We start from the raw sequence: 23,698 nt of genomic DNA on the forward strand, positions 1-23,698 counted from the left end.
CCGCGTCCGGGAAAGCCGAGCCCGCGGCCCCAGGCGAGCCCGGCCCGACGGCGGCGGGAGGCGTGCGCCATGGACGCAGGTGAGCGCTCCCGGGGTCCCCGCGCCACGGCCGGCGGCGGCTCCTCCCGGGGACCCCCGCTCCGGGACCGGGCACACCGGAGGATGCTGTGGGAGTCCCGGCAACGCCGGCCGCGCCCTGCGGGAGGGGCGGGGGAGGGGCGGCGAGGTGCCCCGCGCAGGCCAGTTGGGGCGCATTCCCCCCGGGGTCCCCCACGCCCCGTCCCTCCCCTGGGGACTGTCCGCCCCTCCGGCCACGCCGAAGCGGGCGAGGGTGAGGGCAGGGGCCTGGCCGGGCCGGGGTGGGGAGTGGGGGGCGGGCTGGGACGGAGAGGGGCCCGGGGAGGGAGGCGCGGCGCGACGGGGTGCGGGGACTGAGCGGAGAGGCTCCTTCCGGGGGCTCCAACGGCTCCCCCGTCCCCCCTGCGCAGGACTGAGCCCTGGCCCCGGGGGCCCCAGGCCGGCGGCGGGGGCCCGGAGCCCCGGGTGGGGGATGCGCCCGGCCCCCCCCCCCGGTCCCCGCGTCCCGCCCCCGCCTCCCCGCCCCGCGGCTGGAATGTCCGCGGAGGCTCGGGTGTCGAGAACCCGAGAACTCGAGGCCGCGGGCCCAGCAGCTCCGCCAGCAAATTTATTTACTCAGCAGCGCTATCTCCGCGCCATCGGGCCAGGCATTCGCCCCGGCGGGGCCCGGGAAGCTGCGGCGTCTGCTGTGATAACTGGGGCAGCGGCGGGCCGGCCTCCGCCTGGGACCGGCCTCCGCCAGGGACCGGCCTCCGCCTGGGACCGGCCTCCGCAGCGCACCTGCACCTGGCGCCCCGGACCTGCGCCCGCCTCCCGCCTCCCTCCCCGCACCTGTGCAGGGGCCCGTGGCCAGCTGGGCGCACCTGACCACGACCTACGATGCTAGGACAGAGAGGGCCGCGAGTTCACGGTCATTATTTTTGAAGTGACCGTTGCTCTTCCCATTTCACAGATGAGGCACCCGAGGCTTGTGGGGTTTGTCAGGGGCCTCAGGTGGCGCAGCCGGACGTGGCGCCCGCTGCGCGATCGTGCGCAGGGACTGTCGGCCTGCGCCGGCGGCACCTGATGTCCCGGTGTCCCCCGTCCGCGGTTCAGGGCGATGCAAGCACTTGGCCGGGTGCCTGCAAAGCTTCCTCGGCAGCCCCCGGGTGCCTGAGCCTGCTGAAATCGCCGTCTCTTCGGGGGGCTTGTGCACAGAATTGTTCGAGCCTCGGACCCCGGTGGGCAGGGGGCGCTCACCAGAGGCCTGTGGGGTTGAAGCGCTGGCTGGCCGGGCTTCTGCGGGCACCACAGACACACAATGGGATTTGGGGCTCCAGTGGCTCTGGGCTAGAGGAAGCCTCCCCTGTAGACAGCGGACACGACTCCCCCCTCCCCCCAGTGGTGTCTCTGCCGGTAGACTTGCTTATCCAAGAACCCCAGCCCTTGGGGGGTGGTGAGGTTGGGGCCCTGGAAGGCCCCGGAGCATAGCTGGAGGCCTCTACAGGGCTGGGGGGCCGGCTGGGGTCTTCCTCCTCCCGGGGTCTCCTCCCAGCCTCAGGCAGCAGGAGTTGGTGGGGGTGAGCACTTTGAGGCGCAATCCTCACCGCAAGGACGAGGAGACTGAGGCACAGGGAGATGAAGCGGCCCTGGTGGCCTGGGCCCTGAGCTCCAGCTCCTGATGGAACCAGCCCGGAGGAGGTGAGGGGGCTGTGGGTGCCGGGCCCTCCGACGGTGCTCTACCTGCTGGCGGCCCTGTGGCCCGTCAGTCCTGCTGGGCCTGGCCGCGCGCACACCCCTGCCTTCTGCTCCAGCCACTGTCACCTCTCCCTTTGCCCTGTGCCTGCTCCTCCCCGCTCCCCAGGCTCACTCCCACCCCTCCCCACACCTGGGCCCCGGCTGGGAAAGCAGCCCCCGTGTCAGTCTGCTTGGCTGTGTAACGAACCAGCCCAAACTGAGCGGCTTCACACAACAGGTGCACAGGTTTCCCCACCTGCTACAGATATTTGTGAACAATTCTCCACCGAGTCACATTTTCTATTTCTCTTGGTAAATACCCGGGAGTGAAATAGCTGGATCCTATGGCAGGTGTATGCTTAGCTTTTATTTGTTTGTTTTTAAAAGATTTTATTTATTTATTCATGAGACAGAGAGAGAGAGAGAGAGAGAGAAAGGCTGAGACACAGGCAGAGGGAGATGCAAGCTCCATGCAGGGAGCCCGATGTGGGACTCGATCCTGGGTCTCCAAGATCAGGCCCTGGGCCGGAGGCAGACACTCAACTGCTGAGCCACCCGGGGATCCCTATTTATTTGTTTTTAAAGGTTTTACTTATTTACTTGAGGGAGTGAGAGAGAGGCCGAGGGTGAAGCAGACTCCCTGCCAAGCAGGGAGCCCGATGTGGGGCTCGATCTGGGGACCCTGGGATCATGACCTGAGCCGAAGGCAGACGCTTAACCAGCTGGGGTGCCCCCGTGCTTAACTTTTAAAGGAAAATTTGAAGTGTTTCCCAAAGCGGTTGCACTGCTTTCCTTTCCCACTCGCAGTGTCTGAGAGCGGCAGGTGTTTTACACACGCACCACAGCGGGTCAGGTTCTCCGTTAGTGGAGAATTCCAGCTGTTCTAATGGGTGTGTAGTGATGCCTCCTGGTTTGAGTTGGCATTTCTTTTTTTTTTTTTTTAAGTTTTTTTTTTAAGTTTTTTTTATTTATTTATGATAGTCACACAGAGAGAGAGAGAAAGAGAGGCAGAGACATAGGCAGAGGGAGAAGCAGGCTCCATGCACCGGGAGCCCGAAGTGGGATTCGATCCCAGGTTTCCAGGATCGCGCCCTGGGCCAAAGGCAGGCGCTAAACCACTGCGCCACCCAGGGATCCCTGAGTTGGCATTTCTAATTTTGATGGCGTTGCTGGTAACTAATGACGTCAAGCATCTTTGGATGTGCTTATCGATCCTTTCAGTATCCTCTTTGGTGAAGTGTTCGCAAATCAACCACCCATGTTCTCGTTGGGACATTTGACTTACTGAGCCGTGAGAGTGTTAGGCATCGTTGACACAACTCCTCTGTTTGATCCATGTGTCATGAATATTTTCTCCCATTCTGTGACTTGGGGCTTTGTATGTCCTTAGTGATGATTTTCTCTTTTAATGCCGGCCTTAAAAAAAATCCTAGTGTAGTTAATGGAGTGTCGTACTAGTGCCAGGCGTACAGTTTAGTGATTCAACAATTCCATAACTAGTGCTCATCGAGGTACGTGTCCTAATCCCCATCACCTGTCTCACCCCCCACCTTCCCCCACTAACCATCTGTTCTCTAGAGTTAACAGTACGGCTTGGCTTTTGGTTTGTCTCCTCTCTCTCTCTCTCTTTCCCCTTCTTTGTTCATTTCTTTTGTTGCTTAAATTCCACATCTGAGTGAAATCATAGGATATTTGTCTTTCTCTGACTTATTTCCCTTAGCATTACACTCTCTAGATCCATCCATGTCACTGCAAATGGCAAAATTTCATCCTTTTCATGGCTGAGTAACATTCCATTCTCTCTCTTTACCCCCTTTTCTTTATCCATTTGTCTACTGATGGACGCTTGGGCTGCTTCCATGGTTTGGCTACTGTAAATAATGCTGCGGTAAACATAGGGGTGTGTGTACCCCTCTGAATTAGTGTTTTTGTATTCTTTGGTAAATACCCAGTAGCGGAATTCCCGGATCATAAGGTAGTGCTGTTTTTACCTTTTTTTTTTAATTTTTTAAAAATTTTATTTAAGTAGGCTCCATGCTGGGAGGGGGAGCTTGAACAGGGGACTTGAACTCATGACCGTAAGATCAAGACCTGAGCTGAGATCAAGAGTCAGAGGCTTAACCAACTGAGCCACTCAGGTGCCCCTCTTTGTACTTGTTTGAGGAGCCACCACACCGTCTTCCACGGCGGCTGTACCAGTTTGCATTTCCGCCAACAGCGCTCGGAGAGTCTTTTTCTCCATGTCTTTTGCCAACACTTTTTCTTGTGTTGGTTTTAGCCATTCTGACTGGTGTGAGATGATATCTCATGGATTTGATTTGGATTTCCCTGATGGTCAGTGATGATGAGCATCAGTTCATGTGTCTGTTGGTCATCCATATGTCTTCAGAGAAACATCTGAAAATGGGCAGAAGATGTAAATCATCAGATTATTTGTGGTTTGGATTTTTTTTTTTTTTTTTTGGTGTTGAGTTGTATAAATTCTTGACACATTTCAGATACAAATCCTTTTTTTAAAAAAAGATTTTAATTTATTCATTCACAGAGATGCAGGGAGAGAGAGTCAGAGACACAGGCAGAGGGAGAAGCAGGCTCCACGCAGGGAGCCTAACATGGGACTAGACCCAGGGTCTCCAGTATCACACCCTGGGCTGCAGGCAGCGCTAAACCGCTGTGCCACTGGGGCTGCCCTCGGATACAAATCCTTTATTGGTTATATCATTTGCACATATCTTTTCCTACTCCATAGGTTGTCTTTCAGGGTTTTTTTTTTTTTTTTTTTTTTTTAAGATTTTATTTATGAGAGACCCAGAGAGAGAGGCAGAGACACAGGCAGAGGGAGAAGCAGGCTCCCTGAGGGAAGCCTGATTCAGGACTCGATCCCAGGACCCCAGGATCACGCCCTGAGCCAAAGGCAGACACTCAACCACTGAGCCATCCAGGCGTCCCTAGAAATGTCTTTTGAAGGGGCAAAGTGTTTTTGTCTTTTTTGATTTTGAAATTTTACAGATTTTTTTTCTTGTAGGATTCATGCTTTCGGTGTCATATATAAGAAATCTTTATCCATCCTAAGATCCCACGGGTCTTCCATGTTTATCCTGGGAGTTTTATAGTTTGAGGATGACATTCAGGTTTATGATCCCTTTGGAGTTAACTTCTGTGGATGTTGTGAGGAAAAGTCAATATTCACTTTTCTCCATGCAGCTAGTCGGTTCACCCTATACCAGTTATTAAAAAGACTTTCCTTCTTCACTGAATTGCCTTGGAAACCTCACAAAACTCAACTGAGCAAATATGTGTGTGTCTGTTTCTGCACTCTCATGTTTTAATGCTCCACGATATATGTGTCCGTCATTTCATTAGTGATGAACTGTCTGGTTTACCCTGGATTTATAGTAAGTCTTGAAATCAGATTCTTCTAATTTTTTTGTCCTTTTGAAAATTGTTTTGGTGATTCTAGGTGCTTTATATTTTCATAACAATTTTATAATGATCTTGTCACTTTCTATATTTTAAAAAAGCCTGCTGTATATGAGGTGCATGGGTGACTCTGTTGGTTGAGCAGCGACTCTGGGTTTCAGCTTGGGTCATGGTCTCGGGGTCGTGGGATGGAGCCCTGTGTCAGGCTCCACACTTGGTGCAGAGTCCACTTGGGATTCTCTCTTCTTCTCCCCCGCCCCAAAATAAATAAAATCTTTTTTTAAAAAAAGCCTGCTAGAATTTTTTAAAATTTATTTATTCATAGAGACACAGCTAGAGAGAGAGGCAGAGACACAGGCAGAGGGAGAAGCAGGCTCCATGCAGGGAGCCTGATGTGGGACTCGATTCCCGGTCTCCAGGATCACGCCCCTGGCTGCAGGCGGCGCCAAACCACTGCGCCACCGGGGATGCCCTAGAATTTTGAATAGGATTGCGATGAATCTATACATGAATGTGGGAAAAATTGTTATCCTAACAGTTTGAGTGTTCCAAACGATGAACATGGTATATATCTTTCTGTTTGAGACTTAAATTTCTCAGCAGTGCTTTATAATTTTCAATGTAGATGTTTTGGAATTCATTGGTTCAACTTATCCCCAGTTATCTTACAGTTGTGTTGGTGCTACTGTGAGTTGGATTTTATTTTATTTTATTTTATTTTATTTTATTTTATTTTATTTTATTTTAAAGATTTTATTTATTTATTCATGAGAGACACACAGAGAGAGAAAGACAGAGACACAGGCAGAGGGAGAAGCAGGCTCCATGCAGGGAGCCTGATGTGGGACTCGATCCCGGGACTCCAGGATCACGCCGTGGGCTGAAGGCAGGCACTAAACCGCTGAGCCACCCAGGCTGCCCTGTGAGTTGGATTTTAGTTTTAATTTTGTTTTCCAGTTATTTGCTACTGGTGCATAAGAACATAATTGATTCTGTATATTATTAACCTTGTGACCTTTGACCATATTAAATCCATTTATTCGCTTTAGGAATCGGTGTGGATTTCCTGGATTCTCCGTGTAACAAGTGGATCTGCAAACAAGGAGAGTTTTACTCCTTCTTTTGCAGTCTGTGATTTTTATTGGCTCCCTCCTCAGCGAGGAGTCTGCTTCTCCCCCTTTCTGCCCCTCCCCATGCTTGTGCTCTCTCTCTCTGTCAAATAAAGAAAGAAAATCTTAAAAATAAAAAACTGTGGTAAAATATACATAAAATGTATCATTTGGAAAGTTATGTTCAATGCATTCATCTTTTTAAAATACATATAATAAAAGGAGAAGCAAGCTCCCTACTGAGCAGGGAGCCCGATGTGGGGCTCGATCCCAGGACCCCAGGATCATGACCTGAGCCGAAGTCAGACACTTCACCGCCTGAGCCACCCAGGCGCCCCAGTGCATTTACCTTCTAGTGCAACCATCAGCAACATCCATCTGCAGAACACTTTTCATCTTCCCAAACCGAAACTCTGTCCCCATTAAACAATTACTCCCTGTACCCCCCACCCCAGCTCCTGGGGCCTCTGAGTTTGATGACTCTAGGGACCTCATGTCGATGGACTCACAGAGTACTTGTCTTTTTGCACGACCACCTTATGTCACTCAGCATCATGTCCTCACAGGTACTCCACATCACAGAGCGTGTCAGGATCGCCTTCCTTTCTCAGGCTGAGTCATATCCCGTCGTGTGGCGACAGCCCGGCTGTTCTCGGCTCATCCATCAGTAGAGCCCTTGGGTTGCTTCCTCCTTCTAGCTGTCGTGGATGCTGCTTCTACAAACTCGGGAGGTCACATACCTCTTGGAGCTCCTACTTTCAATCCTTTGGGGACATATATATACCCAGAAGTGGAATTATGGGATCACCTAGAAATTATCTTTTTTACTTTTTTTGAGGAACTGCTGTATGTTTTCCACAGTGGCTGCACCATTTGACATTCCGACCAGTGATGCATGACGTCCCAATTTCTCTTCATCCTTGTCTCTGGTTTTTTGTTTTGCTTAGGTTTTTTTTCCACTCATAGTGATGATAATGGGTGTGAGGTAAATGGGTGGTTTTAAGCTACTGTGTGTGTGGTTACTTCGTTAGAATATGCTAGAAGAGGGCAGCCCAGGTGGCTCAGCGGTTTAGCGCCGCCTTCAGCCCGGGGCATGATCCTGGAGACCTGGGATCGAGTCCTGCGTCGGGCTCCCTGCGTGGAGCCTGTTTCTCCCTCTGCCTGTGTCTCTGCCTCTCTCTCATACATCTTTTTTTTTTTTTTTTTAAAGAATATGCTAGAAGACTAATACATACCTTAATTCCTCAAGCATGTTTTCTTAAGGTCTCTGTTTCTGGGTTGGCACTGTGAGATCCTGGCCTCTGGTCTCCTGACGGCTGTCTACTGAGTGTTATGGAAATCCAAATCATCGTTGCCCCGTAAATCGAGGTCTCTTATTTTCTTCTCTGTTTTCAAGACTTCATTGCTATTATTGGTTCTAAGAATTTAAGCATAGTTTCCCCCTTCAGAGTCCCCGCTTTGGATTTTCCAAGTTTTATGAATCTGTAGATTTGTTTTTCACCAACTTTGTGGTGTGTGGCGCCTTTAGTGCTTCAAATATAGTTTTTTTCCCCCAGATCTCTCCTGGGACTTCCCTGACCTATCTTTTTAGACCTTCTTGTGTTACCACACAGGTCACTGAGGTTTTGTTTTGTTTTGTTTTGTTTTTCCTTTTTCCACCTTTCCTTTTCTTCTCTCTGTTCTGCACATTCAGAGATTTGGTCTCCCCCCTGCCACCCCCCCCGTCACCTCCATTCCGTAATTGAAGCCAACCAATGAATTTTTAATTTCAGACATTATATGCATCAGTTGAAAATTTCCATTTGGTTCCTTTTTTAAAAAATCATTTCTAATCCTCTGTTGAGAACTATTTCAAGTGCATTTCTCTTTACCTCTTGGAGTGTGTGCTGATGGCTACCTTTCCGGTGATTCCCGCACGTAGGTCCTCTTGGGGGGCCTCTGCTGATCCATTTTTTTCCCCATAGGACTGGGCACATCGCCCTGGTTCTTTGTGCAGCAAATTGTCTCATCTCGTATCCCAGTCATCGTGAGTATTAGATTGTGTAGATTCTTAGCCTCGTTCTAATTCCCGGGTATATTGATTTGTGGCGTTCTAGCAGGCGATCCTCTGTTGCCTTCAGATCACCAGTTCTGTTGTGATGCTTCCAACTGTGGTCCTGTTTTCTTTCTTGTTAAAATATTTATTTATTTATTTATTTATTTATTTATTTATTTATTTATTTATTTATTTGGTGGGGGAGAGAGTGCAAGCAGGGGGAGGGGCAGAGGGAGAGGGAGAATCTTCAAGCAGACTCCCCTCTGAGCGTGGAGCCAACACAGGACTCGATCCCACGACCCTAAGATCAGGACCTGAGCTGAAACCAAAAGTCGGGCTCCTAACTGACTGAGCCACCCAGGCACCCCTCTTTCTTTATTTTTCCATCTTTTCTTCCCTTCCTTCCCTCCCCTCCGTGTTGTATTGATGTATAACTGACGTACCATCGTGTTGGTGTCACGCGTGCAGTGTGCGTGCACTCGGTTTTCCCCTATGTTGCCTACCAACCACCATGGGACCTCGGCGTAGCATCCATCACCATACCTAGTACAAAAGTTTTTTCTTAGGGGAACTTTTAAGATCCTGTCTCCTGGCTATTTCAGATACATGACACAATTAACAGCGGTCACCGTGCTGCGCGTCACGTCCCCATGACTTTATCGCGTAACTGGAGATTCATACTTTTTGACACTCTTTCTCCATTTCGCCCATGTGCCCATCCTCTGCTCCAGGCAACCGCAACCAGTCTGTTCTCTGTGATCATGGGCATTTTTTTTTTTTTTTTAGACTCCACATAGAAGTGAGATCACTTGATGTTTGTCTTTCTCTAACTACTTATTTCACTTAGCATATACCCCTTAAGGTCCATTCATGTTGTTGAAAATCAAGATTTCATTCTTTTTATGGCTGAATAATGTTCCATTGTGTGTGTGTGTGTGTGTGTGTGTGTGTGTGTGTCGCCACCTGGTCATCTGCTGGTGGACACTTAGGTTGTCTCCGTGTCTTGGCTGTTATACATAATGCTGCGGTGAATATGGGAGCACACATATCTTTTTGAATGAGTGTTTTCGATTTATTTGGATAAATACCTAGAAGTGGCATGCTGGATCACATGGTGGTTTTTTTTTTTTTTTTTTAAGATTTATTTATTTGAGAGAGAGAGTGAGAGCACGAGGGGAGAGGCAAAGAGGGAGGGAGAAGCTGTCTTAAACAGGCTCCACGCTGAGTCCGGAGCCAGACACGGGGCTGGATCTCCCAACCTGGAGATCGAGACCTGAGCCGAAACCTAGAGTTGGACATTCAACCGACTGAGCCACCCCAGCGCCCCTTGGTAGTTCTATTTTTAATTCTTTCAGGGGGCTCTACTGTTTCCTAGTGGCTGCCCCAGTTTGCATTTCCACCCTTGGTGCACAAGGGTTCCTTTTTCTCCACATCCCCACCAACACTTGTTATTTCTTCTTTTTCATGCTAGCCATCCTAACCAGTATGGGGGGCATCTTATTGCACTCTTGATTTGCATCTCCCTGATGATGAGGGATGCTGAGCATCTTGCCATGCCCCTGTTGGCCTTCTGGATGTCTGCTTTGGAGAAATGTCTATTCAGATCTCCTATCTATGTTTTAGTTGGATTGTATGGTTTTGTTTTGTTTTGTTTTTTGCTATTAAGTTGGATGAATTCTTTGCAGATTTTGGATATTAACCCCTCATCAGACACGTGATTTGCAAATACATTCTCCCATTCTGTATACGTGCTGCCGAAGCAAGCACTGTTTTCCCATCCAGCACGTTGCCTTTTCATTTTGTGCACAGTCTCTTTTGCTGTGCAGAAGCCTTTTAGTTTGATGTGGTCCCACTTATTTTGTTGCTTTCATTTCACTTTTGGTGTTAAATCTAAAAAAAATCATAGCCAAGACTGATGTCAGGGAGCTTTCTGCCTATGTTTTTCTCTAGAAATGTTATGGTTTCAGGCCTTACGTTCAAGTCTTTAATCCATTTTGAGTTAATTTTTGTGTGTGGTGGAAGAAAGTGGTCCAGTTTCATTCTTTTGCATGTGGCTGTTTGGTTTTCCCCACTATTTATTAAGGAGACTCATTTCTCTGTTGTACATTCTTGGCTTCTCTGCCATAAGTTTAGTGACCATATATGTATGGCTTTATTTCTAGGCTCTCTGTTTCATTGACCCAGGTGTCTGTTTTTTTTGTTTTTGTTTTTTCCAAAATTACATTTAAATTCTAGTTAGTTAACACATAGGGTCATATTGGTTTCAGGAGTAGAATTCAGTGATGCATCACTTACATACAACACCCAGGGCTCATCACAAGGCCCCTCCTTAATCCCCATCACCAATTTAACCCATTGCCCTGTCCACCTCCCCTCCAGCAGTCCTGTTTTTGTTTCTTTGGTTTTTTTTTTTTTTTTTTTTTTTTTAGTTTACTTGTTTGAGAGAGAGAGAGAGAGTGAGAGAGCATGTGAGTAGGGGGAGGGGCAGAGAAAGAGGGAGGAAATCCCAAACCAACTCCACACTGAGCACGAAGCCTGATGTGGGGCTCACAACCCTGAGATCATCACCTGAGTCAAAGCCAAGAGTCAAACACTTAACTGACTGAGCCATCCAGGCTCCTCTAGTCAAGAGTCTCTTACAGTTTGTTTCTCTTTTTTTTCCTCTCATATATTCATCTGTTTTGTTTCTAAATTCACACGTGAGTGAAATCATATGGTATTTGTCTTTCTCTGACTGGCTTATTTTGCTTAGCATAATACCTTCTAGTTCCATCCATGTTGTTGCAAATGGCAAGATTTTGTTTTTGATGGCTGAGTAATATTCCATCACATATATAGACCACATTTTTTTTTATTTTAAGATTTTATACATTTATTTATGATAGACACACAGAGAGACAGAGACACAGGCAGCGAGAGAAGCAGGCTCCCTGAGAGCCCGATGTGGGACTCGATTCCAGGACCCTGGGATCACAACCCAAGCCGAAGGCAGACGCTCAACTATTGAGCCACCCAGGTGCCCCTTCCTTTTTTTTTTTAAGATTTTATTTATTTGGAAGAGAGAGAGACCAAGAGAGAGGATGAGCAAAGCGAGAAGGAGAAGCAGATCCCCAGCTGAACAGGGAGCCCAGTGAGAGTCTCCATCCCAGATCCCTGGCATGACCTGAGCCGAAGGCAGACTCTTAACGACTGAGTCATCCAGGTGCCCCTAAACCACCTCTTCTTTATCCATTCATCAGTCATGGACATCGGGGCTCTTTTCATAGTTTGGCTGTTGTGGACATTGCTGCTCTAAACATTGGGGGTGCAGGTCCCCCTTCACATCTGTAGTTTTGTATCCTTTGGGTAAATACCTAATGGTGTAATTGCTAGATCATAGGGTAGCTCTACTTTTAACTTTCTGAGGAACCTCCATACTGTTTTCCAGAGTGGCTGCACCAGTGTGCATCCCCACTAACATCGGAAGAGCATTCCCCTTTTTCCGCATCCTCGCCAACACCTGTTATTTCCTGTGTGTCTTTTTTTTAGATTAAAATCTCTGCCATATAGTATGAAATCAGGGCGTGTGATGCCGCGAGCTTTGCTTTCTCTTGAGATTGCTTTGGCTATTCAGGGTCTTTTGTGGTTCTGTACAGATTTTAGCATCATTTCTCTAGAAAATGCCATTGGGGTTTTGATAAGGATTGCACTGAATCTGTACATTGCTTTGGGTGGTATGAACATTTCAACAGTATTAATTCTTCCAATCCATGAGCATGGGGATGTCTTTCTATTTATTTGTCTTCATTTTCTTTCACTAATGTCATTTTATTTTTGGTGTACAGGTCTATTACCTTCATGGTTAAATTTATTCCTGGGAGGGGGACTGCCTGGGGGCTCAGTCGGTTAAGTGTGAGACTCTTGAGTTTGCTCAGGTTCATGATCTCAGGGTTGTGAAATTAAGCCCCAAGCTGGACCTGGAGTCTGCTTAAGATTCTCTTGTTCCTTCTCCCTCTGTCCCTGCCCCCTTAAAAAAATTTATTCCTTGGGGCACCACGCTGGATCAGTTAGTGGAGCATGCAACTCTTGATCTTGGGATCGTGACTTTGAGCCCCACGTTGAGGGTAGAGTTTATTTTTAAAAAAGGATACATTTATTCCTAGATATTTTATTCTTTTCAAGGGGAGTTATTTTAGTCCTTTTAAAAAATTTTTATTTATTCATTTGACTGAGAGAAAGAGAGAGATCCAAGCAGGGGGGAAGGGTAGAGGGAGAAGCAGACCCCTAGTTGAGCAGGGAGCCTGATGTGGGGCTTCACCCTAGGACCCTGGGATCACTACCTGAGCCGAAGGTAGACTCTTAACTGTCTGAGCCACCCATGTACTCCTGGTATTTTATTCTTTTTGATGCAATTGCAAATGAGTTGCTTGCTTGCTTTCAATTTTTATTTATTTATTTTTAAAGATTTTATTTATTTATTCATGAGAGACACAGAGAGAAAGGCAGAGGCACAGGCAGAGGGAGAAGCAGGCTCCATGCAGGGAGCCCAATGCGGGACTCGATCCTAGGACTCCAGGATCATGCTCTGAGTCAAAGGCAGACACTCAACCACTGAGCCACCCAAGTGTCCCTTTCTTTTTTTCTTTTTTTTTTTTTTTAAGATTTTATTTATAAGTAATCTCTACACCCAAAGTGGGGCTTGAACCTAGAACCCCGAGATCAAGAGTCACATTCTCCACCAACTGAGCCAGCCCGGTGCCCCTAAATGTGTTATTTTCTTAGTGACTCTGATAATTCATTATCAGTGGACAGAAATGCAATGGATTTTTGTGTATTGATTTTGTATCCTGCAACTTCAGTCAATTCATTCATTAGTTCTAAGTTTTTTTGGCAGAACTTTTAGGGTTTTCTAGTTATTATATCATGTCATCTGCAAATAATGACCCTTTAATTTCTTCCTTTTCAATGTGGATGCCTTCTATTTTTGTTGTTGTTGCCTGACTGCTGTGGCTAGGACTTCCAGAATTATGTTGAATTAAAGTGACGGGAGTGGGCATCCTCAATTTGTTCTTGTTCTTGGAGGAAAAGCTTCCAGCTTTTCAGAAGTGAGTATGATGCTAGCTGTGGGCTTGGCATCTATCGTGGCCCTCCTTATGTTGAAGTGTGTTTCCTCTATACCCATTTTGTTGGTTGGGTTTTTATCCTAAATGGATATTGACTTTTGTCAATACTTTTTCTGCACCTATTGAGATGATCCTATGATTTTTTCCCCCTTCATTTTGTTAATGTAGTGAGTGTATCATATTGGGTTTTCTGTGTGTAAGTTTGAACCATCCCTGGAATCCCATTCCACTCAGGTCCTGGTGTGTGATCCTTTTAATGTACTGTTGAATTTGGTTTGCTGCCATTTTATTGAGGATGTTTGCATCTGTGTGAATCAGGGCCACTGACTGGCCTGGGATTTTTTTCTTGTGGCATCCTCACCTGGTTTTGGTATCTGGGTAATGCTGGCCTTGTAAAATGAGTGTGGAAGTGTTCCCTCCGCTTCTATTTTGGGAAGCATTTGAGGAGGACTGTTAGTTCTCTGACTGGTAGGACTCACCAGTGGAGCCGTCTGGTTCTGGACTTTTGTTTGTTGGAAGGTGTTTGGTGAACTGACTCCATCTCCTTACTAGTACTTGGTCTGTTCACTTTCTAGATCCTCATGATTGTCTTGGTAGGTTGTATGTTTTTAGGAATTGATTGAGCTCTTCTAGGTTGTCAAATTGTTGGCGTTCATGGTCTCTTTACAATCCTTTGTGTTTCTGTGGTATCTTTGTAATGTCTTTTGTTTTTGATTTTGAGTTCTTTTTCCTTTTGTGAGTCTAGCTGTACGTTTGTCAGTTTTATCTTTTCAAAGAACTAGCTCTTAGTTTCATTGATCTTTTGTTTTTTTAGTCCCTAGTCTACTTATTTCTGCTCTCATCTTTGTTATATCCTTCCTTCTCCTAACTTTGGGCTTCATTTCTTCATCTTTTCTCCTAATTTCCTAAAGTGTAAAGTCAGGTGGTTAATTAGAGATTTTTCTTGTTTTTTTTTTCTTTCTTTTTTTTTTTTTTTTTTTTTTTTAATTATTGAGGCATTTATTACCTCAAAATTCTCTCCTAGAACTGCTTTTGCTGCATCCCTGAAGTTTGGGACGTTGTATTTCCATATTCACTTGTCATGAGGTATTTTTAAATTTGCCTTTTGATTTCATCTTTGATTCACTGGTTGTTCAGCAGCAGGTTGTTGATTGTCCACGTTTTTGTGAATTTTCCAGTTTTTTCCTTGCAGTCGCAGTTTCTATTTTTGTACCACCGTGGTTCGAGAAGATCTTTGGTAAGATTTCAGTCTTGGATTTATTGAGACTTGTTTGTGGCCTAACATATGTTCTATACTGGTGAATGTGCCTTGTGCACTTGGGAGTAGTATGTATTCTGCTGGGTTTGGGTGGAATGTTCTGTGTAGATCTAAGTCCATCTGGCCTGACGTGTTGAAGGCTCATGTTTCCATATTAATTTTCTCTCTGGATGATCTATCCACTGGTGTATGTGAGTACTGAAGTTCCATAACTGTTGTGATATTGCTGTCTGTTTCATCCTTTTGGTCTGTTGATATTTGCTTGTATATTTAGGTGCTCCTGTGTTGGGAGCATAATTGCTATATCCTTGGGTCAGATCTCTGTATCATTATGTAATACCCTTCTTTGTCTCTTATTGTAGTCTTTATGTTGATTAATTATTTTTAGAGAGTGTGAGAGAGTGTGTGTTTATTGGGGAAAAGCGAGGGGGGGCAGGGGGGAGAGAGAGAGAGAGAGAGAGAGAGAGAGAGAGAGAGAGAATGAGAATCTCAAGTAGACTCCATGCCTAGCATGGAGCCTAATGTGAGGCTCAATCCCAGGACCCCGAGATCATGACCTGAACCGCAACCAAGAGTCAGGCACTTAACTGATGGAGCCTCCCTGGAGCCCCACAGTTTTTGTTTTAAAGTTTACTTTTATATAAATACAGCTACACCAGCTTTTTGGGGGTCTGCATTTGCACGGAATACCTTTTTCCATCCCAGTTTCAGCCTGTGTGTGTCCATCTTAAGCAAGTCTCTTGTAGGCAGTATATAAATGGGTCTTTTTTTCCCCCTTTCAGGTTCTCAGTGTATTTTGACTGGAGAATTTATGCCATTGACATTTAAGTTAATTATTTTTTTAAGATTTTATTTTTTTATTCATTCGAGAGGAAATGAGAGAGTGAGAGCACATGAGCATTGAGGTAGAGGGCAGAGGGAGAGGGAGAAGTAGGTTCCTCACTGAGTGTGAAGCCCAACATGAGGCTCAACCCCAGGACCGTGACCCAAGACTAAGGCAGAGGCTTAACCACCTGAGCCCGCCAGTGCCCCCCCCCCCCCATTGACATTTAGGTTAATTATTGATAGGTGTGTACTTATTGCCTTTGGTTAGTTGCTTCCTGGCTGGTTTGGTGGTCCGGTTTGGTTGTCCTTTATGCTGGTCTAGGTCTGTCGCCTACACATGCAGCTTGGAGGGGGAGAGTCCAAGATCTGTGTGGATACAGTCTGGGGTGACTAATCACCCTGGTTTATCTGAGACTAAGGGTTTTCCCAGGATATGAGAGTTTTAGTAGCAAATGTGAGCCCTGGGAAAACAGATATATTGGTCACCCCGATTCACACACACAAGTAGGGGATCCCCTCTGCAGCTCCTTCCTTTCTAGGTGCTGGTTTGTTTGCTCCTTGGGAGCCGCTCTGGCATGATCCAAAACTGGCCCCCTTACGCTGGAAGCTCAGGAGGGACTGAGGAAGAGGGGGGGCTGCACCAAGTGGACAGGTGGCAGGGCTAATGAGCTGGGGGACCCCTGAGATCATGACCTGAGCCGAAATCAAGAGTCAGACACTGAACTGACTGAGCCACCCAGGCACCCCTGGGAGATGTTTATTGGCATTCTGTTGGCCAAAGCATGTCACATGTCCCGTCCAGATTCAGGGAGTACGGAGATAGCAGGTGGCCATGGGTGAGGGTATGGAGGCATGAACCCCACTGCAGGCCTGTGAGTGACACCCTGGCTGCTGGGAGTGGGTGGGTGGGGAGTTCTCAGGAGTTCAGCACTCCTTGCTGTTGGGGATCCCTTCTCTGAGGATCCCTGGCCTCTAACTCAGTCCCTCCAAGGCCTCCTGGGACCGGTGGGCTATGTCAGCAGGGCTCCTACCACCTCTCCTGAACTGTTGCTGCTCCAGCTGTTCTGCTTCTCTCTCTGCCTCCTGTGACCTTTAAGGACATTTGGGAAATAAACCTCTAAAGCCAGGCCCTGGGCCACCCACCCTACTGTGGGGCCTTGTATACCTACCAGGGTTTCTCTTACAGGCCCTTCCTGATACTTAAGGGTACTCAGCTGGCCAGGGTGCTCTCGGGAGGTGCAGGGTCCCTTCAAGACTTGAAGAACCTGTTTGGGTACCTCTGGAGAGACACCCTAAAAAATAGAAGTCTGTTATTTTGCCAGCACATGTGGGTTTGTTCGGGAATAGCAGACAATTGCAATTTGGGAAACGCAAGCTACGGCAAACCCCAGGCAAATCCAACAAAGGAAGGAGAGGAGTGTTATTTTGTGGAGAAGGAAGAGATGTTGGGAAGGGCTGTCCTGAACCGAAGGCCACTGGAGAAAAGCAGGAGCTCAGGGCGGATTCCTCGTAGGAGATGCAACATCCACCCTCACTGCTGGGTCTGTAGTCCTCTTCCTCTTCTGTTGCAGGTGCGCCTGCTGGGGTCTGTAACTAACAGTTCTTCCTGGAATTGACGTGGGGGCTGAGCAGTTCTCCCATCTGGCATCCTGCTGCCACCTTAGTGAGCTTTCCCTTTATGGTTTCCACAGGAGTTTATCCCAGGGGTGCTGATGGGCAGCCAGGCAATCGAGGGCCTCTGAGCTCTCAGTTTCCACTGCTAGTGGGCTTTTCCCCACCTACTGCTCTGCTCTCTGCCTCTTCCCCACCCCCATTCGGGCTTCTGTCCCCTCTGTGCCTCAGCTGGCATTTGGCCCTTGGTGACCTCCTGGTTCTTTGAGGTCAGTCCGTTAGCCAGGGTCCGGCTACTCTGGAGCACCCCATCTTCCCTGCCTCCCAAGCCAGGAGTCTGTTTGGCTCAGATCATCTCCTCAGATCGGCTCTCAGGGGCTGCCCTGGACACTCCCTTCCCTGTCCAGTCTACCAGCGACAGGGCGGGGGGGTGGGGGGGCAGGACTGCTCCCCAGTGGCAGCCTTGGGCCCAAGGTCAGGCCTGTGTTCCGTCCCAGCCCGGGGATGCTTTGGCTGCATGACTGCCAGCAAGCACCTTCCCCTCGGCACCTGTTTTCCCCTCCTACCCCTATACTTTGGGTAGATTCTTCCAACACCCGGTGGGGAGAGACCTGAGTGCAGCCTCCCCCTGGGAAGAGTGGGGGCTGGCAGCGGTGTTGGGACTTTCTCCCTGGAGGGGCTGTGATTTGGGGGCGGGGAGGGGTCCCACTGGGTCCGTGGTGCTTGGGGCTCACGGCACCTGGCCTGTCTTCCCAGGAGCAGACGCAAAAGGAGGCGGCGGCCCCGCATCCCCCGAGGACCCCCGGAGCCCTGCGCTCCCGCAGCTCCCGCAGCTCCCGCGGCGCCCGCAGCTCCTGGATGAGGACCGAGGACCCAGCGAGGAAGCGGCCGCGGATGGGGGCAGCTCCCCGGCCCCCGAGGACCCGCCGGCAGATGCCCAGGCCGAGGCCGCGGCCTCGTCGGCTCCCCAGACCCAGGCTACGGGCGAGGCCCCGCAGGGGCCCAAGGCGGCAGCTGGCGGGGTGCCCAACATCGGCTTCGTGGGCGAGCCCCCGCCCTACGCGCCGCCCGACCCCAAGGCCGTGCACCTGCTCTACCCGCCCTTCCCGCAGGGGCCCGTCCTCTTCCAGCCCGGGCCCTCGGCCCAGGCCCTGTACCCGCCGCCGCCCGCCGCGCCCCTGTACCCAGCACCTGCCGCGCCGCCGCTCTTCACACCCTTCCCGGTGGTGAGTGGGGCCCCCCTGCGCCACGCCCCCTTCCCACGCGGCCCCCCTCGCTGCCCCCCCTCGCCACTGCCGCCCTGCCCCGGGGAGAGCTTGGCACACATGATGAAAGGTGACCACAAGCTGGGCTGCGGGGCCCAGATGAGGAGAGGGAAAGGATTCCACAGTCTGGGGAGAGGGCAAGCCTGGAAGGCTTCCCAGAGGTGGGGGCATTTGAGCTGAGTTCTGAGGGATGAGGAGGAGCCTTCAGGTGAAGAGGAGGAGGGGCGCTCTGGGCACAGGCCTGGGGGTAGTGGGGGTCAGCTTAGGAGGGCGGGATAGGAGGGTGGAGGCCCATGGTGAGGGCCTCAGGGCCTTTGGGTGGGAGATGACTTGATTAGATTTTTAGAAACACTGAAAGGCCCCTGGGTGCTTGTGGGGAAGAGCTTAGAGGCCCCCTCACCCCATGGGAGCCCAGTCAGGGCAGGGAGATATGGAGATGAGCAGTTTGTAGAGGCCAGAAGTGAGAAGACCCCTAGGGGCTGGTGACAGGTGGGGGGCACAGCAAGAGGGCTGAAGGGGGGCCCCGACCTGACCGCTCAGTGACCCACAGCCTCACTGGGTGGGAGCCAGGTGTGGGGGAGTGGACAGAGGGACCCTTCCATGGCCCTGGTTGGCTGCGTCCTCACCGCAGTGTGGTGACCTCTGTCCCCGCAGTACAACAGCCCCGTGGCTGGCATGCCAGCCCCCACCGCGGTGGAGCACAGGCCCCTGCCCAAGGACTACATGATGGAGTCCGTGCTGGTGACCCTCTTCTGCTGCCTGCTCACGGGGCTCATCGCGATCGTCTACTCCCACGAGGTAGGTGGGGGGCCACAGAGGCCCTGTCCCAGCCCCTGGGGATCTCAGGAGGGTGCCAGGAACTGGGGCATCAGTGCTCAGTTGTCCGTGGAGCCTCTTGGATGGCCACTCCTCCCCTCTCCTGTCTGCTCCGTACCACTGGAGATCTACTCCGGAACATTTGGCTAAACCAATTTACAACAAAGGTGTGAATGATTGATAAGGCCCAAGGAACCGCCTGCCTCAGTGGGGGCTTGTGTTTAATGGGGTAGAGACTGTCCGTGCACGCATTCCTTCTAGCCATCTAGCTGCTCACCTGTCTACCCACCGTCCATCCGCTGACTACCTCCCGAGCCTCCTTTCATCCCTCCATCTGTCCATCCACTCTTCCACCCACCCCTCTATTATCTAATAACTCACCCATCCATCTTTCCTTGTCTATCCACCCCTATCTGTCCGTCCGTCCATCCATCCATCCATCCATCCCCTGCATAGCTTCCTTCCTTCCTCCTGATATTCCTGACCATTCCCAGGCATGGGGTTGGTCCCTGGGGACCAAGTGATGCCACTGTGAAGACATCCCAATAAACAGAGTAGGCAGGCCCCTGGGGGCTTCCGCCCAAAGCAGACCTGGCTGTGGCCCTGACTTCCCCGCACTGGTCAGGCTCCTCCATCATAAAGCCGGGATGCTGTGGAGAAGGCAGCTCTCACGACTGCTCAGACAGAGGTGGGAGTCTGGAGGCCACTGCCTGCCTGCCTCTGAGTTCTGGCTCCACCCCTAGCTGTGGGGCCCTGGGTGGGGCCCTTAACTGGGCCTTTGTTTCCTCATCTGCAAAGTGGGGGCAACAGGGACCCCAGTCTCAGGATTGTTGTGAGGGCTGTAGGTGAGGCCAAGGGCATGGTTCTGTGCCAGGCCCAAGGCAGGTGCCCCAGAGCTGGCAGTCGTGGCCTCCTTCATACATGGTGGCCCCGGGCAGGTCCTGAGCATCTCAGGGTGCCAGCATTCCAGGCTGTGCACCGGGCCCCAGCGCTGTTGGTGGTGTGTGGGAGTTGGGGGAGCTCCATGTCCACTCCCTGCCTCCGTCTCGTTGCAGACCCGTGCTGCCCTGAGCCGGGGGGACCTGGCCCAGGCTGAGGAGGCTTCCCGGAAGGCCCGCTCACTCGTGCTCTTCAGTCTGCTCTTCGGGGTCTTTGTGTCCACCAGCTGGGTCATCTATGTGGTGGTGGCACTCTACCTCCCCTGAGAGCTGCTGGCTCCTTTGGGGATGCCAGGACGCACAAGGACACCCAACCTGGACAGACTGTTTCTGTGGACTTTGATCCCTGCTGGTGGCTATCTGTTGCCTACAGAGGGAACCCAGGGCCAGAAGAAGGTGGGATTTGTCACCCTTGACACACCCATAGCTAGGCCTCCGCCGCTACAGGTGGCCTCAGGCAGCGTCCTCACCTGAACTGGCCCCAGAGCCCAGGCTCATTGTGGGATGGGGGCACACCAGAGCTCCTGGGCCTCTGTGCATCCCCCTAAACTCTTTCTGGGACTGTGCTGGCTGGGCTCCGTAGCCCTTGCCTTTACCTTACACCCGGGAGACCATCAAAGGGACCAGAGCTCCCTTTGTCCTTGGAGCCATCTGGAAGGACCTTGCAAACTCCAGTCTCCTCTACCTGCCTGGTGATTGTAGGGCAAAGCTGCTGGTGTTTCTTCTTCCCTGTGGAGGAGTTGAGTGGCGTCTTCTCTCCTTGGTAGCTCCTGGCCAATCATTCTGGACCCCTGCCCCATCCCAGGAGACAGGCGCTCTCATGCTGACTCTATGTCCAGAAACCAAGGCCACTGTGTCTGGTCAATAAACAAAAAGCAACCCCTTGGGCAGGGCTTCATGTCGCTACTTCTGGTTCACTTTCAGTGCGAGTGGCACATCGGTCCCCAGCTGGGCTCTGGGGGCTCCTGAGGCTGCCCCCCCCGAGATGCTGTTTGCATGAAGGCAGGTCTGGCCAGGGTCTGTTTGCTGCTCATGTTGTGTGGCCCCTCTGAGATGTGACCCACTTCTCATGGGGCTGTTTTACCAGAAGTTTCTCTCCCCTCCTCCCTGCCCTCTACTTCCTCCTTCTGTCGGTAGCCTTTCAGCTCTGCCCCCCTCCTCCTCCCTGTCATCTGCTTGCTCCTTCTGTCCCTAACTTTATTGCCCACCAAAGGAGGGTCAGCTTGGTCCTGTGTGGTGAGGGCCACCCAGACTAGAGAGCACTTGGGTCACCCTAGAGACTGCTGGATGGCCTATAGAGCTACGTGTGAATGTCCCCGAGTCCCACCTGGCACCCTGGTCCAGTCAGCTGTGGTCCATTTTAACCAGATTCAGAACTGTCTGCAGAGGTGCAAGGGGCTTAGGGGACAGGGCGTGGAGGCCCCTGCAGCTTCCCAGCCAGGCCTCGTAATCAGCAGTGACATTCTAGCTGGTCCAGGCCCCAGCCACAAAACATCAGACCTTGCCATCAAGGAGTTTCTGGTTTCTTGAGGAAATTGGTTTTCCCAATCTGTAAAATGGGTTGGCAGTACCATCTGCCCTCTTGAGTTGTGGGTAGACTCAGTGGAGCCCCCGTGGGTGTTCAGCACAACGCCTGGCTTGTGGTGAAGCCTCAGAATACCCAGTACCAGCTGGGTACTGCTGGTGGGGATTTCTGTAGGATGTCCTACAGCCAAAGGTTTTGGGAGAGCAGGGAGCAAGGGTCTTACCATGGGCTTAAGGACAGCCAGGAGCTTCCCAACCAGCAGGGAGGGAAAGCCATTAATGGCTGTTTTCCTGGGAAGGTGTCCAGGTTCTCAAAGAGGTCTGTGACTCAACAAGATAAAAAGCCATCTGCATGGAGAGGAGGAAGTCCGCCCCCGGCTCCCCTGTCAGCTCAGCCGTACAAGGATGACAGATCGAGTTAAATCAAGTGACTTCTGAGCACCCACTGTGTGCTGCTCACAGCCCTGGCACCTCAAGCGGAGAATACCCGTCTCAACCTGGAGATGCTTTGGGGAGCCCGAGTCATGGATGGGGAAGTAAGTGGTGAGGACAATGCTTGGGGGGTTGAAAGGTGGCCTCCTGCTGTAGGGTGCAGGGCTGGCCCAGAATTAGGGTATCAGACACTAGAATGCATGGCAGCCACTAAGGAGGAATCCAATTTTTAGGGATCAATAGATGCCAAAAAGTTTGGTAGAATTCAGCAGCCACAGCTTTTCTTACTAAACTCAAAATCGGGATAGAAAGAAATCACCTAGACCAGTGTTCCTTGAACTTTATGTGGGAAATACCAGGCAGATCTTGTTAACATGCAGATTCTGGTTCAGTCAGTAGGACCTCAGAGTCTGCATTTTTTTTTTTTTTTAGATTCTGCATTTCTTTTTTTTTTTTTTTTTTTTTAATTTTTATTTATTTTATGATAGTCACACACACAGAGAGAGAGAGGGGCAGAGACACAGGCAGAGAGAGAAGCAGGCTCCATGCATCGGGAGCCCGATGTGGGATTCGATCCCAGGTCTCCAGGATCGCGCCCTGGGCCAAAGGCAGGCGCCAAACCGCTGCGCCACCCAGGGATCCCAGATTCTGCATTTCTAATGAGCTCTCAGCGATACTGAAGCTGAAAGAGGCACCGAGAGCAAATGCCACGTTAAGTGGAAAATTATTAAAACCATTAAAAGTCATTATAACCAGGATAAAGCTGGTGGATCCCCCCAGTGAGCTTCTAGCTAATGTAAAAAATAGCAAAGTGAAATTTGTAGTATAAAAACTAGAAGAAACAATGATTCTCTAGCTAAGATTCATATCTAAGAGTCAATGAAAAAAAATTAGAATAAATCAGAATAAGAGAACTTAGTAAAATGGTCGGATATAAAATCTACAAATAGCCAACAGCAATAATCAGCTAAAAGTAGAAAAAAAATAGAAAATTCCACACACAATAGTGATAAAAACAGCAAAATCTAGGAGTAAATTTAACAAGAAAGATGGAGAACCAAATGAAGAATGATTTTTAAAAATACCAAAAGACTAAAATGAACAACTGGACTAAATATCTGGATAGGAATATGTGTAATGTAAAAAAAAAAAAAAAAAAAAAAAGGAATATGTGTAATGTAAAGATATTCAGCCTTCTTACATAGAGATTTAATTAAGTTCCCACAAGGAACATGGTTTCCTTATAGGAACTTTTTAAACTATGGCAAAAGCGTTTTTAAAATTAATGTGGAAGGAAAAAAATTAATGTGGAAGGAAAATGTGCAAAAATTGCTAATAAAAATTTTTTAAGTTTAATGAGGGGGAATTTTGGTCCCTGGTGCTAAAACTTACCATAAAGCTACAATAATCAAGGCTCTGCCCCAAAGACAGATCAGTGAAAAGTAATAGAAAGTTCAGAAAACATTCTGAGTGTGCATAGGAAGTGAATATCTGATCAAAATGGCATTTAAGTTGGGAGAATCAAGGAAGGATCATAATACGCAGAGTTGGTTATCTGGTTGGAAAAAA

The 23,698-nt window shown here is 49.6% G+C and overlaps 1 protein-coding gene and 1 long non-coding RNA gene across 2 annotated transcripts; one reads left to right on the top strand and one right to left on the bottom strand.

The window, feature by feature from the left end:
- Positions 1-21,059, top strand: PRRT1B (proline rich transmembrane protein 1B). The gene is made up of 4 exons (XM_077851136.1): positions 1-79; positions 17,911-18,380; positions 19,074-19,217; positions 20,291-21,059. The coding sequence occupies exons 1-4, from the start codon at positions 70-72 to the stop codon at positions 20,438-20,440; spliced, it is 774 nt and encodes a 257-aa protein (XP_077707262.1). The 5' UTR covers positions 1-69; the 3' UTR covers positions 20,441-21,059.
- LOC144285699 (uncharacterized) lies at positions 16,268-22,568 on the bottom strand. Its single transcript, XR_013353925.1, has 3 exons — positions 19,827-22,568; positions 19,046-19,381; positions 16,268-16,835 (listed from the first exon to the last, which is right to left on the bottom strand). It is a non-coding gene; the product is annotated as an uncharacterized LOC144285699 (long non-coding RNA).
- Between the last annotated feature and the right edge of the window lie 1,130 nt (positions 22,569-23,698).

Source organism: Canis aureus, chromosome 16, assembly GCF_053574225.1.
Source record: "Canis aureus isolate CA01 chromosome 16, VMU_Caureus_v.1.0, whole genome shotgun sequence".
Lineage (NCBI taxonomy): Eukaryota > Metazoa > Chordata > Mammalia > Carnivora > Canidae > Canis > Canis aureus.

What these genes read in the sequence shown, in the direction of transcription:
- PRRT1B (XM_077851136.1), top strand. An exon ending in TCTTCACACCCTTCCCGGTG is followed by an intron (nt 18,381 to 19,073) that starts GTGAGTGGGGCC and finishes CTGTCCCCGCAG; the next exon opens with TACAACAGCCCCGTGGCTGG. An exon ending in CGATCGTCTACTCCCACGAG is followed by an intron (nt 19,218 to 20,290) that starts GTAGGTGGGGGG and finishes GTCTCGTTGCAG; the next exon opens with ACCCGTGCTGCCCTGAGCCG.